Raw genomic sequence first — 19,086 nt, 5'->3', positions numbered from 1 at the left:
CCGGAAGACATGGAAGAGGTAAGAGGGGAACATCTGAATGGTCATTAACAGCTTTGTCTCCAAATGCTTTTAACACCTCTGGCAAGCAGCAGCAGAAGAATCATTCTGAACACAAGAACAACTACCAGCAACTCAGAACTGCCTCCACACAAAGCAACTCATCCAGCACCTGGGCACTCCAGCCTTGCCACCGATCCCTGAAGACTGAAGTGACTGCAGAAGGTTTTTTGCTGTTGCCTCTGGCTGGGACTCTGCGAGCTGCTGGAGCGCCAGCTGCAGGGCTCTGCGGGATGCTGCATCGCTAGAATGGAAAACAGACCTCGGTGACCATGAAAATCCTGCCAACGTTACACATATTACTACGCTTGCATCACACATAAGGTTCTGCCTTCTCATTTCAGCAGTCCAGCTAACAGCTATTTTATCCTTGCTGTTCCAAGTGGAGAAGTTTCTGGCAGAAAGCTCCATTCCCTTTCTCAACTGACAGAAGTTATGTCAAGGCCCTCTGGCAGGTTGCAGTACAAAACACAAGTTCTGAACAGCTCCTCTGTAACAGTCCATGATTTAATCCAATCTAAAAGTGTCTAAAAGGCATCGAAAAGACTCCTTAGTCTTGCATCACAAGGACATGGGCATTCATTCTTTCAAACTGAACCACAGGATGGAAGTTTTAATTTCAAAATCAAAGGTGAAGCACAAGGTCAGTGTCATAAAACTTCTTAATGTCAAACTTAGTGTTGTGGTTTAAGCCCAGCCGGTAACTCAGAACCACGCAGCCACTTGCTCAGTCCCTCCCTTCTTCCCCTCCACTCCTAAGGGATGGGGAGGAGAATCGAAAGCATGTAAATCCCACGGGTTGAGATAAGAACAGTCCAGTAACTAAGGTACAATACAAAACTACTACTGCTACCACCAATAATAATAATGATAAGGGAAATAACAAGGGGAGAGAATATAAAACTAAAAGGGGAAAAGGGAAAAAAAACAATAAACACCAGTGATGCACAATACAATTGCTCACCACCCGCCGACTGATACCCAGCCCGACCCGAGCGGCGATCTGGGCCTTCCAGGTAACTCTCCCCAATTTCTATACTGGGCATGATGTGCTGTGGGATGGAATACCCCTTTGGCCAGTTTGGGTCAGGTGTCCTGTCTCTGTTTCCTTCCGGCTCCCTGTGCTCCTCCTCACTGGCAGAGCATGAGACTAAAAGTCCTTGATCAGAGCAAGCATTACTGAGCAATGACTAAAACCATCGGTGCGTTATCAGCGTTGCTCTCAGGCTAAAGTCTAAAACACAGCACTGCACCAGCTACCAGGAAAGAGAAAAAATTGCTACAGCTAAGAGAAAACTGCTACAGCTGAACTCAGGACACCTAGCTTGAGAGCCTAATGACTAGATGGCATCTTTCAGTGTCATACACGTCTATGTGACACTCTATGCTAACATCTTCAGATGCTCCATACCAGTTTAAGTAATCCATAAATACTGATAGATCAAATAATACAGCTTTTCCACACCAACATACTCACCGGTATCGATGCAGAGTAAGGCAGAAGAGTTTGCAAAGGCCTTTCACCGTACCCTCTGGAAGATCTGTAACAGAATGTATCTCAAATTGTTTCCTCATTAATCTAACTCTTCATAAAGCTCTTAATCTTTAACACAAATGTGATTCACTTCACGATGGAAATCAGTGACCTGCTCTTATCTATGAAGCTGCTTGCAAGGATCACAGTAAAAGTTCTCTCTTTTTAATATACACAATGCATATTTAAAGAAAAAAAGGCAAAATCGGAACACGTTATTCCAGAGTTGTTTCAGAAAATAAAAGAAAAAAGATTTTTATAAATTTGCTTCAACTGTTCAAGAACATCTAAAATCTTCCTTACTCTCTCTCTCTCTCTCCAGACAATATATATGTGTGTGTAGAAATATTCCATGAATCATTAAAAAAGAATCAGGAGAGAAACAGGCAACTGATACAGTAATGAAAAACTAACACACTAAGTGGAAAAGCACACGTGCCAGTAACCAGAGTTCTGTGCTACTCACAACCCCCATGCTCAGAACTAACACTGTGAGAAAGCACAGCCCCCAATTGCTGCCAGCCCCCTCCCACAAAAAGCTACACCTCATGATCCACACAGCCTTTGAAACAAAGCATCTGAATGTTCTTATCCACCCTGGTAACCAGAGCATGGCCCCAAAGCTTTTACCTTTCCCAGAAATGCATTTTCCCAGCTCGCTGAGGATCTCCCTCCGCTCCTTCACACTGGCTGTAGTTACTTTCACTGCAAACCGCTTCAGTGTATCAGAAATCTAAAACCACACACAGAGGAAAGAGCATCAGACTGCCTTCAATACCGACACACAGATCACACCACCACGGCAAGCAGGACTTGTGACCTCTCAGTGACCAAACGTGAGCGTCCACACTCTGATCTGCTGAGGAAAGGGTCACTGTACATCGTGCATGGTGAAACCCAGAAACCTTCCCCTTTGCGTGAAGGGTGACTGCTTTCTGTTTGTTAACCCGTGTCCCTGCCACAGCACTTATACTCTGTAGGATACACTTACCCCTCTAAAAGTAAGACGGAGCAAGAGGTAAGACCAATAGCCTAAAGTACAGGACCTTTAAAGCACTTCAAGAACGCAAAGGTGTTTTTCAGCGTAGTAAGGCCCATCCTGATCTGATGGTTTCTGACCAAAACTGATCTGTGGTTTCAGGCTGTCAATAGCTGTGACGTTCTGTGCTCAGGCCCAGCAAAAGAACAAACTGCTCTCATTTAACACGCTCATCGCAGGGATTCTGGAAATTGAACTCGCCACACTACAACAAGTTGTGCCTCACTCTTGACCTCCTTCCATGCTCTATCAGTAATGGCCAAGGTTACCTGAGCAAAACAGCTCCATGAACTGCTGAAACCATTTCCTTGAACTTCCACGTTTTGCAGGGTATGCAAGATAAAAACAGTGTGTGGGCTGAACAGTGCTCAGCCACGGTCTGCACTCTCCAGCTTTCTGCATTTCCATAATCTAAAACACAGCTCTCCAGGAAAAGCTTTTCAAATTCAGCTCTTAAACTGAGCAACTTTCTGTCTGAATAATCAGCATCTTCAGGAAGCTTCCTGCTTCCAGTGAAGCCTTTCTGCTGACATGCAGAAGGGGTAACCCTGTGCAGCAGCTAACTGGGATTTAGAGCTGCTGCCCACACCTCCCTGCCTCTGTGACCACTTCACACCCCCAGCTCTCCTTAAGAACTGGCTGAAAGCAGGAGTGCACCTCTGCAGGGGATGGTGGAGAATGACCAGCGTCGTCACCACCAGAACTGACAGAACAAGCCACCATCAAAGAGCTCATCTTCTTCCAAACCTTTCAGTTATGTGAGTTCAGCATATGCAAACTCAAACCCAGCTGCATTACTCACGCTGCTTAATCACAAGCAGGGAGATGTACAGACACGAAACACACATTAAAATTATCCCGACCAGTCTAGATATTAAATATATACATCATGTAGAACACTGTGGGACTTCCCAAGCAGCTCAGAGACTTACACGAACGGCACAAACTACAACTCCCCAGTCTCTGTGGAAGGGGCGCTGGGACAGGTTTCACCCACTTGCTTTTAAGTGTTTATTAGGATGTGGAGGTACATGTGTTACAGAGGGAGGATGCAAGCAACGCTGCTGCAAACCAACACAGACAGCAAACACCATGTTTGTACCAGTACTGACCTGACCCCGGGAAGGCCGGCATTTACCTCGGGAACATCCCAACCTAACGCACGGAGCTGCGGGTGAAAGCGCACCAGGGTGCTGCCGGGCAGCCCAGGACACTCGGGAGCAGCCACTGCGCCGCGGGCCCCGCTCAGCAGCTCCGAACGGGGACAGCGCTCGGCCTCTCCCGTTCGGGACGGCGCTCCCGGCACCCGCGGGCTCGGCGGGGGCACCGGGAGCTGGCGGGGGGCGGAGAGCGGGGCGGGCACCCGCACACGAGGCAGCTGGTGCCGGTGCTTTACCAGGAACTCACTTGAGGAGCGGGCGAGGCCCTTCAGCCGCCATCCCCCGCTTCCCTCCGTGCCGCGGCCGCCCCGGCTCGGCCCGTGCTCCCCCGGCCCTGGAGGAGCCCGTTCCCCGGTGCGGGCTCCTTGAGGGCGGCTCCAGCGGGCAGCGCCAGCGCGGCCTTCCCGCCCCGGGGCGCGCCCGGGCCGGCTGCCACATCCCCCGCCGCGCCGCGCCGGGCCCCGCAGACGGGCCGAGGGAGCGCTGCGGAGCGGGAGCGGCTGCGGCCCCGGGCGGAGACACCCCCACCCCGCCGCCGCGGGCCCGGCCCGCACTCACCTGCGTGTCGGCCGCCATGGCGCCGCCTACGACCCCGGAAGCGGTCGCGGCTTCCGGTGCAGGCCGCGCAGAGCCGGCCGGGGCGGGCCCGTCTCCATGGCGATGGCGCGGCCCGGCCCGGCCCCTCGGCACGGCGGGACCGAGCCCCGGGGAGCGGCGCCTCCAACCGGCCCGCCCCGGCTGCAGCAGCCGGCCCCGAGGAGCCGCGCCGCGGCTGCCGCTTCCCCCAAGGCCCCGGTGATGTGGAGACTACAGCACCGCGGCGGCACACGTGAAGGTGTAAAACAGGTTTTTATTTCTCCCATTGGAACAACTGAGACACAGACAGACGGCGCGGCTGTCAGTCAAACAGACCAAATCCCATGTCCTCGTCCGACTCCTCCGACTCCTCCTTTGCTGCCTCTTTGGCTGGAGCGGCAGCAGCAGCAGCAGCAGGTGCAGCCGCCTCAGCTACCACAGGGATGGCTGCCGCAAAGGCAGAGGGGTCTGCCAGGAAGGCCTTCACCTGCAAAAGAGGTGGGGGGAAAATGGTAAACTCAAAGGAAACAAATATTCTGAACGATTGAACCTTTGTAATCATAAAGGCAGTGAGTGCAAGCTTGACAGAAGTGGAATAGATGCACTTATCAGTGCCATGTATGAGGAATCAGAGACATCTCAGCTGCACCCCAGTGTATCAGTCCGAGGGAGGAGGGAACGCCAGGGAATCCAGCTTCCCACCATCCATATGGAAGCACATACCCCTTTTTAGGACAGGTCCCTTGCGCACAGGCAGGCCCAAGTCCGTTCAAACTAGGTAACACATGAAGTGTTTCCAAGTGCCTGGCTGCATTTCCCACCTCTCTGCAGCCATTACCTTTTCAGCCAGAGGGAAGGTGTAGTCCGTCTCCACCGCCACAGCCAGGACCCGCTTGTACCCGTTGACAATGGAGTGGGGCACAGAAGCGATGGTCGGGTACCCAATTTGCAGGCAGACACTGGCAACATTACGAACACCCTGTGAGGAGAGAGACTCATGTTTCTGTGCTCTGAGAAGCAACCTGGACTAAAAACTGCATTTCTGCATTGCCATCATAATGACGGATAGCGTGCAAGGCACACAAGTAACAAAGCTCCAGTGAAATCAGACAAGGCATCAACATTCAAATGGCTTTTCTGAAGAAGTTTCAGCTTAAAAAGCCTACAGAAGGTAGTCCCTGATGGACTGTTTCTGCAGTGCACAGCACACCGGACATGACACTTCACCGTGGCTGCACTGAAGCAGAGCAGCAGAATACAGCAGATCCAGGTTTAGCACTCACCTCCAGGAAGCGCTTGTGCAAGGTCTCCTCAGTGATGTCCAGCACTTCAGGATTGTAAATGCTGCCATTGTCAAAGACCTGCTGGATCACCAACCCAAAAGAGAAGGGGGAGATGTTCAGCATGTTCAGCAGGGTGGCTTCGCTGGCACCCACTTTGTCTCCAGTCTTGATGAGCTGCACATCGCTCTGAGGAAATAAAGGGAAAACAAGTGAATATGTGCAAAGAAATTCAGGCACATCAATGCAACAGGATGCACGTGTCCAACAGCAAGAGACGGAACTGAAGGAACAAATGATCATAATAAAAACAGGCTCAGAGTTCAGCTCCACAAGCGGAGACACACAAAGAGGTACATCTCAGCTGGGAGAAAGGCAGCGCCCTTCCTGCGTTGTGCTCCCCCGGCAGAGCCTACCCACACAGCCAAGATCATAGAACAGAATCACAGAATAGTTCGGGTTGGAAGGGACCTTCAAAGGTCATCTAGTCCAGATGGAGAACTTAAATCCCCCCGCACTGCATCCTCCTTCATGCTCCCAAAGCACAGCAAATACTGACACAGTATTTCAGTCCTAATGGGAGCTTTGATCTTCGAGCTCCCTCAGCTGCCACAACTGGCGCCCTCCAGTCAAGGCAGAGCTTCAACAGCAGCGCACTGCTCACTAACCAGAATTTCAATGCTTCCTCTGGAAATCTTCGTGGTGATGCCCAAGGCCTGGAAAAAGGAGGTCTTCTCAGGTCCGAGACCAGTGTTCTGGGCTGGCACAGTCACATCACAAGGAGCAATAGCACCAGCACGGGCAGCAGCTGGCACCTGGAGAAAGGGGAAAAGAGAAGCTGGAAGAATGCTCACCTCTCAGATGTGGTAGGATGGCATCTACTCCCCCGTGAAGCGTTCCTCCAGGCTGGGCAGCACCCAGGCACACACGCAGGAGGCAGCTGAGCTTAAACAGTCTGGCAAAGGCTGCAGGGGCCTAGTTCCCAAGCCCTGAGGACTGCCATTAATCAGGCATCCCCCACAAAGACTCAGTTTTACTTTTAACTCCCTACTTGCCAGCCCAGAGACGCAGCGAGGGCTGATCTCCCCTACCTTGTTAGCCAGCAGCATGTCCCGGATCTCAGTCAGATCCTCCTTGGTGAAGACAAAGCCCACGTTCCCACGGATGTGAGGCAGCAGCCTGAAGGAAAGATGACAGCCTTCAGTTCTGCTTCTCAGACAACATCCTCTCCTTCCAGACAGACGATCCAGGAGCACATTCACACAGCGTTACCCACTTTTCCAAGGCAGGGTTATTCTCCAGATGACCACGAATAGCTTTGCGCATCATCGTGTTCTTCCCCATCAGCACAACAGCCTTCCCACGCAGGGACATGCGGATTTGCTGCATCTGCTTGGATCCCACATTGTCTGCTCCCACAATGAAACATTTTGGGTAATCATCCAGGAGTTGCTATAGCAAAAGAAACACTATAACTATACAAAGCATTCTGGACCAGTGCACAAAGCAGCATTAAAACCTCGATACGTTAATATGTAAAAATAAAATCTGTCAAGTTTGGGAGTGCTGAGCTCGCACTGGCTGCACAAGGCTGCACATTCCAGCTATCAAGCCAGATCCCTAAACAAATTATCTCTGCAACTGTCAGGGCAAATTCTCACAGGACCCTTAAAGCAGTCTGATCCGGGCTGTCTTAAGCACCTCCTATTACCACGTAAAAGTTCCCCAACCAACGAACCTAAGGCACCCCCCTCTTAGTTAGGACACCCCCCCCCAGGGCAGTGCAGCCCGCGCCCCTCTGCCCGAGCACCGCCGGGGCCGCTCGCTGCGGGCCGGGCCTCCGGGCCCTTGGGGGCCGCGCCGACACTCACGATGATTTTCATAAAGTAGTTGGACTTCCAGGTAGCCCTGTCTTCCCTGGGCATCGCGGCGGTGCTCCAAGGATCGCCCGGTGGGTTTAAAGACGAGCTGAGACCTGCCAAGGAGAAGCGCGGCTCAGGCGTGTCCGCACCCTTCCTTCCCGCCGCCTCCGCCCCGCGGCTCCGCGCTCCCCCCCGACACCCGGCCCCGCCCAGGACCCCGGGTGCGCTCTGGATACGCTCCCGGCAGGGCCCGGGTAGGCCCCGGGTGCGTCCCCGGCCCACGGGAGCCGCCACGCCGCGCACCCACCTCCACGAGGGCTCCGGGAAAGAAAGGCCGCAGGGCGGGCCAGCTCCTTTTATACCGCGGCTTGCGACCAATCGCAGCGAGGCGCGGAGCCACCTCAGCTCAGCCCATTGGCTGCCCGCCTCGTGTCAATCAGGGCGGGCCGCCGCTCCCATTGAGCAGGCCGCGCGGCTCGGAGCAGTGCGCCCCCTGGCGGGTGGAGGAGCGCTCCGCAGCGCAGGGAGGGCTCGGGGGGGTCAGCGGTGCGAGCGCCCCCACTGCAGCATCCCTGAGGGGGACCCGCTTTGTTCCTGGTTTCCTACAAGTTTAAGGGTTAAAAACCACCACAGCACACACGTGAGAATAATGGTAAAAATTTTATTAGTGTAACTGCAAAAATTTTAAATGGAAAACAAAACAAAACAAAACAAAAAAAAAAACCCAAAAAAAGCAGAGTTAGATGTTTACAGGGGAGAAAAGACATCAAATAACCATGGACCCAGCGCAGCACCCCCAGCCCGGCCCCGATGTGGTGGGAAGGACCGTCCCCAGGGGCTGCACTTGGCCCGGGGGCTGCAACGTGCACCCCTCTGCAGCCCTCGCCCCCCCGGCTCTCCCCACACGCCACCCTCCCTGGCTGCTCGTGCAGTGCCACGGCTGTGCTGCCCTAAAACTGCATCCCAAAATCAAATGCCAGGCCATTCTGGACATCCACAGCGGTGGCAACAGCCACCCAAAGTCATTGTATTTGGCAAAGTAGCACCCGTGTAGCATCCCAGCGCGTCAGAAACCAGATAAAACCAGGCCAGGCTCAACACCTTGCTCAGGAGGTGAGTGTGTAACACTCTGTTAAGCACTCACAACAGCTCTTTGGCGCTGTGCACCACCAGCACACCCCGTGGCACCCAGGGCTTTCCACACGTGCCAGATGCATCACTTACACAAGCCTCAACTAGCAGTGAGGTAGGTTAAAGACTCCCCGGACAGGGAAACTGAGGCACACGGCTACACAGTTTGCAGGTCTCACTCAAGTGGTAGCGCCAGAAACATCTTCTCACCCCTCTCTGGCCCGCCTGACAACAGCTTTTTGTCCTCTTAGCAGGGCTGAAGGCAGCTGACCTTTTTGGCGAGATAAACGCATGCAACTTAGAAACGTTTTAAGTCAAATCCACTTCAAAAATGGAAAGACAAATGTGTAAGGTTTCTTTGCCCTGCGAACTCTCCCAAACTGACACAGCTTTAGCACTAAGGCTTCCACAGCTCCCCTCAGTCTCAAACCACAGACTGAGGTTCATTTGTGTGGGGAAACTGTTCAAAACCAGTTTCACTGACCCGAGCTGGGCAGCGAAGCACTGTGGAAGGTTACAAAGGGCAGCGACCTGCAGCTTCTAGTCTAAGGTTGGGCTGGTTTCTGACACAGTTCCCCCCAGATCCTTAAATGCACCCACCAAGCTGAAAAGCACAACCAGATGACAATGGTGACCTTGCTGCAGCACTCTGGAGCAGTAACTCCAAACACTGCTCCCTGGTACCACAGAACACCATTGGGCATTTCAACCTCATACTTCACCTTCCATAGCACCCTCCAGCCAGAGACCTAAAAGTGCTTTAGCAAACGTGAACTAAGCCTCACAACCACCTCACAAATCCAGGCTAAACTGCCCCCATTTTACAGATGGGGAAACTGAGGCACGGTAAGGTTTAGTGACTGGCCCAAAGTTACACAGCTAGTCAGGAACAGAGTCTGTCTCTCCCAGTTTCTTCTCCTTAGGCACAAGACCTTTCTCCCACAGGAGAAAAGGAAGCCCTTCCCCAAGCAGCCCTGCTCTGGTTTCCAGGGGCTGAAGAGGAGAAACCAAGGGCAAAAGTCTGAGCTCTTCCCCCCTGCAGCATCATATTAAGACTCACTCTAACACCCTGGAAGGTGGGCTTTGGGAGAATGGCAGGCGATTCAAATACAGCAGTTTACAGGTTACAATAAACCCCAAAACACATACTTTCAGGTGACTGGGGGGTGGGAGCTATTCACAGTTCACCTGCCTGTGCTAGGAGAAAAAAAAACAACATACAAGTCACATTCCCTCCCCCGTAAGATTCCAGCCCCTCCCAACCCGCAAAAAAAGAAACTTATTGAGTGTTAGTTAGGCTTAACAAAGCGTTGAGGTTACAGATGCAGTAACCAGCACAACTGGCATACTGCCTAGAACAGCACAGCTTGATATAAAAGTTGCTTTCTTAAAATCACTTCAAAACCAATTTCTGTATAAGAGGATTAAAAGTAAATTAGATATGAATTCAAAATCAGTGTAGAAATCTACAGTTCTTATCAAAGACAGGATACAGTATTTGCTTTGATAGTAAAACCCCAAGTGTGTCACACACACCTGACCCAAGGGACTTGTTATACCAGTAACAGTCAATATAAAAGGTTATTGCTCTAGCATCTCTCAGTAGAACATGTTTAACAAGAGCACAGAAAAGGGAAATACCATGGGGCTGACAAGTCTCATTAGCAAAGAGAGGAAGAAGAAAGGATACCAAGTTTGGATCTTTTTTTTCCTGGCTTCTTAAACCCTCCACTTCTCCCTGCTCTTGTGACAGTTTCAGGCCCTGATAGATGGGAGAGTTTCAGGCCAGATAAACACACACACGTCACACACTCATGACAGGGATGGATGAAAAAGGCTGTGCTCTAACCTGTCTGCTCCTGCTTTTAAAGCAGGGATGATGCCTTTTCCTCCCTCCCGGGAGCAGCAGGCAAGGGGAGCAGATGCCCTGAGCAAGCCTGGGTGCTGACAGAGGTGCCTGGCATAGGATGTCATCCACAGGAGCGCACATCAGTGCTAAGGGATGGTTGGGGCTTACTCCACCTCCTGCTCCAGTGCGTTGAGAAAAGGCAGGGAATAACAAACTAGGGGGAAAAAAAGAAAACAAAACAAACACCCCACACAGTAACACCTTGATTCCTCTTAAAAAAAAAATAAGTGGTATCATCTCCTTACAGTGTAATGGAACTGGAGAGACCCTTGCAGGGTCTTGGCTGCCTGTGCTGATGCTCTGATCTCTTTCAGTCACACACACCCCTTGGCCTTAGTGAGCAGAGATCACAGGGTGGCACCGAGATCACAGGGTGCCCTCGCTGTGCTATCGCTCCGACTGCATGCACGCAGACTAAAGCCTGAGAAAGGTGTCAAAGCAGAGGGCTGTGCTGTCTGCAAGTGTCACCATTTGCTCAGGAAGCTGACACAGGCTGAAATGTACTGGCAAAGACTCCTTCTGCCAGGAGGGGGCTGGGTAAAATCTCCCTGTTGGAGCCCTTGAGCTAAGCTCAGCTGTCAGTCACACACACAGACTCGCACCGCAATGAGGGATTTCGGCCTCTCTCTACTGAGACACAGCAAGGGCATTTCCAGTTTAATGGTCCGTCTCATCTCTGGATCTACTGCCTCTCATAGCAGCAGAAAGCACTCCCACCCACCCCCACCCCACCCTCCTCCCCTGCCTGGTCAGGTTTCTAAATCACAGTAATGTTCAGAGAGACAGAACTGCCAAGGGGGTGGTAGAAAGATGCTTAGCGCCCATCTATGATGCCTCTAACAGAAGAGCTTGAGAAAGCAGTTCTGGCAGTAGGGCTTGTCGTTCTGTTCTTTGAAGGTTCCTTTGTTGAGCTGCTTGAGGCAGAAGGCACACACAAAGTGTTCGGGGTGAAATTTCTTGCCCATAGCAGTGATGCAGCGTCCTGTGATAGGCTTCTGGCAACCGGAGCAGAGCGAGCCGCGGCGCTCGTGGTAATGCACCTCACAGTAGGGCTGCCCGTCATGCTCGAAGAAGCTGCCATTGACGAATGGTGTGAAACATTCCTGCAGGAGGATAAAGCACAAGGGGACAGATCGTGTAACTGGGGATGCAGGCAGCTCCACAAGCCTCCTCTGCTCTGTGGCACAGCCTAGCTGTACTGTGGCCAGGGTGAACCGTTGCCTTTCAGCACCGTCCTGTTGTCCAAAGAGCTAAACTCTGTCCATCAAGAAGATTTTCCAAGGAAAGGCTGATAGATAGGCAGACACAGCCACAAGCAAGGGAATTAACCATGCGCCTTCCCCTAGCTGGTTTCACTTCTACAAGCAAAATACTACAGATGAGTTACCAGACGTGTCCAGCCAGGAGAAAGGAGAACACTCCCTCCTCTGAGATGGGAAACACTGCAGCACCTTTCCCTGCTGGGTTTTGTTACATTGGGTGGTTTTTGTTGTATTTTTTTAATCCCACTCCAGCTTCCCCACCATGGCAGTAGAAGCAGGGACCAACACAGACTTTAATGTAGCAGAACTTTGATGAATGTGGGACTGGTTCCAGCTGAGAAAATGAGGCAGAATTAATCTTTACAAATGATGTCTCCAGAATGGCTGCCATTACACAGGAACACTGTGCAGGATCATCAAACCTGAAACATCTCCACCAGGTATATACACATTGCTACTGGGAGAAACTGACTGTTGTACAGTGCTAATGATTTTGAGCAGATGAGAAGAGGATACACCAGCTATGTGCTTATTAGTGCCCAGAGCTCCTCAACCCTCCCAGTGCCAGGCAGCTGAGGATGCTACACTTCGGAACCTGCAACAGAAGCACCCACCATCCCCACAAGGCTGGGGAGACCCCCCTCCCTGTACAAGTGGGAAACTGAGGCAGCAGGGGATGCGTGAGAGTTGAGGATGCTGCCAGATTTACCAAACATACCAGCAGCAAGGCCCAGAGAAGCCAGATTTCCAAAATGCTGGTTTTGCTGAGCCCCAACAACATCCTCTTCCCCAGGGAGGGGATAGAGTATCATGCAGAGCCAGGCCCCGGTGTGTACACAGGAGTCCAGCAAACAGCCTGCAGAGCCACGGAGAGCTGAACGTTCACAATACTGGGATGAATGCAGTTTGCCTGCAGCAAGTCCCAGACTTTTCTAATGCTGACAATCAGTTCAATGAACAGCTTCCTCCCTCAGTCAGCAGGACAGTTGAAAAGTCTACTCAGCTTTAGCAAAACCAGGAAGAGAATCACATCTCATGTCCTGGAAGACATCGGTGCTGGCCCCACTAATAGAGGCAGTGTGGCAGCATCAGGAAAGGAAAGCAAAACTGCTTGACAGAAGTCTCAATCTCTGCACAAAAAAGCACAGCCCTCCCCAGCCCCACAGTCAGGACTGCAGTCTTCTGCCTCCACTCTCTGCACACCACTGCAGGAGTCACAGACAGTCCCAACAGCGTGGTGACAGTCTGCTCTGAGCATCACACCAGGAATCGGCAGCTTGTGGTTCTGGCTGCTTTTTCTGGTCTCTGCCCTTCTTTCCTACTCTAGGAAACACTGGTTGATTTTGCTCATCTCTTGGGGCCTGTAAGAGTTAATATTTGCAATGCTCTCTGAAAGCATGCCAAGCATTTAATCTGCAGTATTCCTGTTTATTATGCCTGTTGTATGGAGCCTGCTACTATTTCACTGACTTGCATGTTTGTCTGAACAAGGTCAGTCTCATTAGTTTACATTGTCAGATGGAGCATGGGAGGAAGATCCTCAAAATCTGATTGCTGAAGCAAGTGCTTAGAGAGAAGCTTAGCTTATAATTATTTAAAGGTCACAGAAAACGTCTCTGTTTATCTGTGAGCTGCTGCAGAAGCCCATAATTCCATCTGGGAACAGAAAGAGCAAAACGGCAAGAAAGTTTAACATAAACAGGCAGAGGAACAAGAAGGTGCTTGGTTGCTGACATGTTTTTATCTTGTGGGACTGGCTGCCCTTCACTCCCCCACAGCCGCCTCTTCCTGATAAGGGACCAGATGCCTACAGGGTGGAAATGAGAGGGGTCGTACAGCAGCAGCAAAGGACCTTGGGTTTCTTACCCGACAGACAAAGCATTCAGGGTGCCACAGGGTGTTCAAAGCAGAGATGTAGTTTTCCAGGATAGCCCGGGCACAGCCTCCACACTTGGGAGCAAACATATCAAAGTAGTCCTTGCGGCAATAGGCTTTGCCATCCTTCTCATGAAATCCTGCCAAAGAAGGAGAGGCAAAGCGCATCAGCTCCTCACCTTTACCTATGGCCAGCCAAGCTCTGAGGGGTTGCCAGTGTGGGTAGGATCATCCTCCCCCTGCTAACACACACAGCAGGTTCCTCGTTGTGCTGCCCTTCCTGTCCCATGTGCACACAGGCACATGCATACTCTTCCTCCCCAGGGAGAAAAGACTATTGGTAGCATCTTTCCCCCATAAACAGCTATAGCCCTTGGGACTTCCATCTTCAGTAGTTCCCTTGTCATATCTCAGGCTGTCCCCTAATAGCAGCTCTGCTTTACACACTTGTCTGAGTTCAGGGATAACATTGTTTTTCCCTTACATAAACCAGCAATACCTTCAGGTCCAAAGAAAGCTCCACACTGGGCACAGAAAAAGTGTTCAGGGTGCCATGTCCTGTCCAAAGCCGTCACCACTTTCTGTTCACAAGAAGACACAAAATGCAAGTCATGTAAATGATGGCTTTCAGCTTGGAGGTGAGTAAGGAGGGGCTTGGTGGGGGGAAGAATGGTGGTGCTGACAAGAGCATGCATTAAAACAGACTGTCCTTAAGAGAGCTGAGTCAATTCTCCCCTGCCTCTGGCTCGTTCAGGCTTTCCCCACTGCACACTTTTTTTTACCCTAAAAGGATCTTAGGCTCCGCTTCCTCCCTTATACAGGGCCCCGTCCAGCTCTCAGGACTAACACTGGTGCCCGCTACTACAGGCTACCAACAGACAAAAGCTGAGGAATCATTACCAGAATGATGTGGGGTTCTGAAGGAACTTCAGTGAAGGTAAGAGGGATCAACTCCTCTCACTAGTGTAAGAACTGGACTGAGACAAGTTGTTTCCCTTTCAGAGCCAGGGTAAAGGGAAAAAGTAAGTCCCCAAACAAAATCTTCCACTCAGGACACATTGGTGGAGCAGAGTTTTTACCACCCAGGCCTGCAGCACCTTGCCAGCATCCTTAATCCCCTCAAAGAACTCACATCAAGGATCGGCCCATTGCAGTAGTAGCAGCGAGGAGAGAAGAGGTTGTGATAGTCCTTCTCACAGTAGGGCTGACCGTCCCGCTCAAAGAAGTTTCGTGACCCGATCTCCTCCTGGCAGTGGGTGCAGACGAAGTGCTCAGGGTGCCAGGTTTTCCCCATGGCTGTAACTACCTGTTGGGAAGACAAATTATGAAGGACAACTCCATCTCACTCTCCCTTAGACCACACGACAAGATACCAGCTGGAGGTTAGCAAGAATGACAAGTTCTACTACTCAAGTGAGCCCTGGACTGGGGTAGCATGAAAACTGAATTACCTATCATCTCAGGAGAGGGCAGTCCCTCAAGGGCAGGGTAGAGGTCACTGGAGGAGCTTACAGCGTACCTAGCCAGTGGATAAATAGAGTACTTCAGTTTCTCCAGCATCTCCAGCCTCTTCAGCCTCACGAAACAGCCCTCCCCATTACTCCCAGCTGCAGCCCAAGATTCAGCAATGAGACAGCACCTTCAACTCACCTGCCCAGCAATAGGCTTCTTGCAGGCTCCACAGACACCTTTGGCAACTGTAGCTACACCCAGTTTGTTCAGGTCAGACTGGAGGCTTCCCAGCATGGTGTCCAGCTGACTGCCAGGCTTGGAGGCTGTGGATGGAGGGGAGCTGCTCCCGGCTTTCCCTTGCGCCATGAACTGCAGGGAAGAGAAAACAAAGGCCATAAGGTGAGTGCTGCTGTGCTTACAAGATAAATGCCTGCTGTTGCTGCCCATGGCTGGCTCCTCTGCAGCCAGGAGATTGCTAGGAGACAGCTACACTCTCTGCAGAAGCCAGTGAGAGCCAGGATCAAGTACTCATCTGTATTCTGCCCATGCAGAGACATATGCAGAGACCCTGGGATGTGTAACAGCAGAGCTATAAATTGCGGATTTGATTTTCCTTCACTGCACACACAGCAGAAGTCACCAGCACATCCAGGCAGTCAGTACAGTGCTCTGTAAGCCTCTGCCAAAAACCTCCCTTTACCTCATCAGTTCCTGGCCAGCTGACAAAGCAGAGACACCATCCAGAGGGCCCCTTCCCCTCAACCTCTCTCTATTCCTATGCTGTTGCCCACTCTCAGTTGTCACTCTCTCCTCTCTGATGGAGATCCCTCTTCTCTTCCTCACTTCCCCTTTCAGCTAGAATAATCTTCTCTCTTCCCCTCCCTCCCTTTGCACCACCTTCTGCAGGCCTTTTTGCCAAGTCTCCTTGGCCCCCATCAGGTGGCTCTCATCCCACGCCTGAGCTAAGCAAGGGGAAGCAGGAAGGGAATAACTCCCTTCAAGTTGCCTGCTGTTTACCTACAGAGAGGGCAGTGCATCCGCAGCAGAGCCCCAGCAGACAGGACTGCAGTGGAAGGACTGCCACGTCTGTTGTGGGACTGCTAGAAATGCATGGGAATGGGGGGAAGGGGATTAAGGTACATGTCTCAGAGGCTGTTTCTGAAACTGAGACCACACCACAGCACACATGGCTTGGAAAGGCTTCCCAGAGGAGGGGGAGAAATGTTTTACTTAGGTTCATAACTTATAAACAAAGTCTGTGCTCTCTTTGGAGAGCAGGCCCTTTGCAGACAAACTGCAATAATGAAATACAGATTATTTTAGCTGACTTTGCACTGCAATAGCTACTGTCAGGTTTAGAGAGACCCAAAGAAGCCCCTCCCTGAGATGGTGGTCTGGAGCACGTGTTTTCTCTTACTAAGAGGACAGATTAAACCAGACGTAAAAATCTACATTTGTGAACAACCCACTAGCCTCCTGCCAGCACAGCCAGGGGAGCAGGGACATGCTGAACAGCCTTGGCAGAACCTGCCCTTCCAGCCACAGGAGGAGCTCTATTCTCCATCCTGCTGCTGGTTGTACTTGTAGTCAGTTAGTTTACCCAATGACAGACTCTGGTTTCTACTTGTTCGTATAAAAATTCTCATGCCATACATAATTTTAGCTTTTTGACACACACATACACACACTCCATGTCGGCCTTGCCTTGCATGCAGCACAACTCCCAACGGAGCCTAACACACAGCTTTTCCCCTCCTCTTCCCTCCCAGCCATTCCATAACTTGCAGCCTCCACCACACTCCAACATCCTGAGCCTAAAACAAACCCTCAATCACACTGTGGTCATTTGCTACCAAATAGTTACAGTGAATGTCTCCAGAGCACATCACTGCAAGGAGACTTCTCAGAGACAACAAGCCTTTGTATACAGAGCCAGCCAGGACAAAGCAAGGGCTTCCTGCACAGCACAGTAGGAGGAAGAGCGTTGAATCATATCCCCTTCTCACTCTAACCAGGGGCTTGTGGCCATGAGGCAGGGCAGGCACACATGCCACAGACAAATGGAGAGAAAGGAGACGAGATGAATTCAACATGCAGCACCAAAGGACTTCACCCTTGCCTGTAGGAACCACACACTCCTACTGCAAGCCACAGCTAACCTCAGTGCAGGCACAACCACCCGTGCACACTGCCACCTGACCTGGTGATCCAACCTTCTCGACAGCTCATAGATTAGTCCCTACCTAAAAGAGGTTTGTTTCCACCTCCTGCACACAGTGCCTGCTGTTTACAGGGAACACTCAGCACAGCATCCACATAAATCCATCATGCAAAGGCCCTTCAAATTCCCACCCTTTGCCCATGAGATCTGCCATCACTCAAGTTCAGCCAGGGGCTCTATGAGCAGCAAACCATGCACTACAGGATACCATCAACATTAATGGCACTGGGAGCTCCAGGAGCAGATCCCAGCAGCATCGGCAGCACGCTCATAGACCAGAAGAGCACACCATGCTAAGGAAACAGAAAGGAGGTCCTGCCTTCTCAGGGGTGGGTGGGCCCAGGGGTGCATGAGCAGCCAGCAGATTGGCACTGTGGACGAGGGGAGGAGCACAGGTCACCTAGAAAGTACAACAGTTCAAGATGCAGAGGTGTTCCCTTGCTCTCTGCTTGAGAGCTGCCTATACACATAACATTGCACATCACTGCACTGCTCATCTACATTAAGGCTTCCCACCACCCTGGAGATACAGCCCTTCCCTGAAAGGAGATGCAGAACACAGCTCTTGATCACATCATCTCCTCCCCAAAATCCACTCACACTGTGGACGCCCATCTAAACAGGCAAACACAGGAAGAGCTGCTGATTCGCTCCTTCCAGTATGGAGATTTTGCCATCTTTTACTCCTGCCACTCCAAGAGAGATCATGGCAGGGAGAACTGCAGCCTGTGTTTCGGAACTCCCTTCATCTCAGAGGAAAACAGAGTCCCTGCTGCGCAAAGTGATCTTCAGGACAGACAGGAACCACACATGCCCAGCAGGTTATAACACAGACATGTACTTTGCAGTGCTAGACCTGCACACATGGGACTAGATATTGCCAATGAGCCCTCTCTCCTATCTAGCAGATCAGTACCAGCTTTTACCCGAATGTTTTATCCACTGAGCTATCAACTTGGGAGCACTAACTGAACTGGGAAACACTGCTAACAAAACAAACCAGAAAAGAGAAGCCTGCCTGCATCTGTGGGAAGAAAGCATCATCTTCAGTCTGACAGCCAACAGAAACAAGTGTCTTGGTGCTAAGGGTCCAGGTCTGGGGAGAGCAGGAATGCCTAGGATCTTCAGAAGGAGGGGTGCCCACAACAGAAAGCTCATGATAATCATCATCAGAAGTTTCCCACTGGAAGAGAGGCTGGGGAGCCAAGCTAAAGGAAGAGGAAGAGACTGGACTAGGAGCTGGAGTGGACGGCACATGGGAAGGCTGAGGTGGGAATGGGAGGAGAGGTGCAGGGCCAGAGACATTAGACGGAGCAGCATTAGCAGGGACTGTCTTTGCAGCTTCTTTGGAAGGCTGGAGCGGGGGAGAGGCAGGAACAGAGACTGTCCTCCTTGGAGGGAGCGGGGATTCTGGAGGAAAAACCACCTAGAAAGACACAGAGGAAGAAGAAAGGTGAATAAATCCAAAGAGAGGAACCCACAAGCACTTCCTGCAACAGGAAGGCTGGTTGTTACCAGCATGTTTATCTAAGGGAAAAAAGCAGCAAGAAAGAGAAGGGACCTAGAAAACGTGTTTCTTTTTAGCTCCATGAACACCACCATCTTACACCCAGAACTTCCTGCACAGGTACAGTACTGGGGACAGCAAACCACACCTCTGTGACACGTTTCCCAGTGTGGTTTTAAAACTAATCCCCACATGACATTTGACATGTGATAGTAGCAGGC

At 51.4% G+C, this 19,086-nt stretch overlaps 3 protein-coding genes across 8 annotated transcripts in view; all 3 read right to left on the bottom strand.

The window, feature by feature from the left end:
• GCN1 (GCN1 activator of EIF2AK4) overlaps positions 1-4,411 on the bottom strand; it is a 42,704-nt gene extending 38,293 nt beyond the window's left edge. For all 4 annotated transcript variants that reach the window (XM_030502068.1, XM_030502069.1, XM_030502071.1 and 1 more), the window contains exons 1-4: positions 4,349-4,411; positions 2,222-2,324; positions 1,535-1,598; positions 170-301 (exon numbers count right to left, since the gene is read on the bottom strand). In XM_030502068.1, coding sequence (XP_030357928.1) covers positions 170-301; positions 1,535-1,598; positions 2,222-2,324; positions 4,349-4,366 — 317 coding nt within the window. In that variant the 5' untranslated portion in view covers positions 4,367-4,411. The remainder of the gene's footprint in view (positions 1-169; positions 302-1,534; positions 1,599-2,221; positions 2,325-4,348) is intronic.
• A 209-nt stretch (positions 4,412-4,620) lies between these two features.
• RPLP0 (ribosomal protein lateral stalk subunit P0) lies at positions 4,621-17,641 on the bottom strand. Of its 2 annotated transcripts, XM_030502066.1 has the most exons (9): positions 17,635-17,641; positions 7,816-7,826; positions 7,518-7,621; positions 6,923-7,098; positions 6,738-6,825; positions 6,315-6,461; positions 5,650-5,835; positions 5,205-5,345; positions 4,623-4,853 (listed from the first exon to the last, which is right to left on the bottom strand). In XM_030502066.1, the coding sequence occupies exons 3-9, from the start codon at positions 7,569-7,571 to the stop codon at positions 4,689-4,691; spliced, it is 957 nt and encodes a 318-aa protein (XP_030357926.1). In that variant the 5' UTR covers positions 7,572-7,621; positions 7,816-7,826; positions 17,635-17,641; the 3' UTR covers positions 4,623-4,688. The 2 variants fall into 2 exon arrangements, with proteins under 2 accessions (XP_030357927.1, XP_030357926.1); XM_030502067.1 differs by lacking the exon at positions 17,635-17,641 and having other exon boundaries at positions 4,621-4,853; positions 7,816-7,820.
• Positions 9,336-19,086, bottom strand: part of PXN (paxillin) — a 46,084-nt gene continuing 36,333 nt past the window's right edge. For both annotated transcript variants that reach the window (XM_030502064.1, XM_030502065.1), the window contains exons 7-11: positions 15,336-15,506; positions 14,818-14,991; positions 14,185-14,266; positions 13,677-13,825; positions 9,336-11,651 (exon numbers count right to left, since the gene is read on the bottom strand). In XM_030502064.1, coding sequence (XP_030357924.1) covers positions 11,385-11,651; positions 13,677-13,825; positions 14,185-14,266; positions 14,818-14,991; positions 15,336-15,506 — 843 coding nt within the window. In that variant the 3' untranslated portion in view covers positions 9,336-11,384. The remainder of the gene's footprint in view (positions 11,652-13,676; positions 13,826-14,184; positions 14,267-14,817; positions 14,992-15,335; positions 15,507-19,086) is intronic.

This window comes from Strigops habroptila, chromosome 11 (assembly GCF_004027225.2).
Source record: "Strigops habroptila isolate Jane chromosome 11, bStrHab1.2.pri, whole genome shotgun sequence".
NCBI lineage: Eukaryota > Metazoa > Chordata > Aves > Psittaciformes > Psittacidae > Strigops > Strigops habroptila.
This window is presented reverse-complemented; position numbering and strand designations above follow the sequence as displayed.

Coding starts and splice junctions, on each gene's coding strand:
- RPLP0 (XM_030502066.1), bottom strand. CDS start 7,571: ATGCCCAGGGAAGACAGGGCTACCTGGAAGTCCAACTACTTTATGAAA. Junction 6,826..6,922: donor AATAACCCTGCCTTGGAAAA/GTGGGTAACGCT, acceptor TCTTTCCTTCAG/GCTGCTGCCTCACATCCGTG. Junction 5,836..6,314: donor GAGGAAGCATTGAAATTCTG/GTTAGTGAGCAG, acceptor TTATTTCCTCAG/AGCGATGTGCAGCTCATCAA.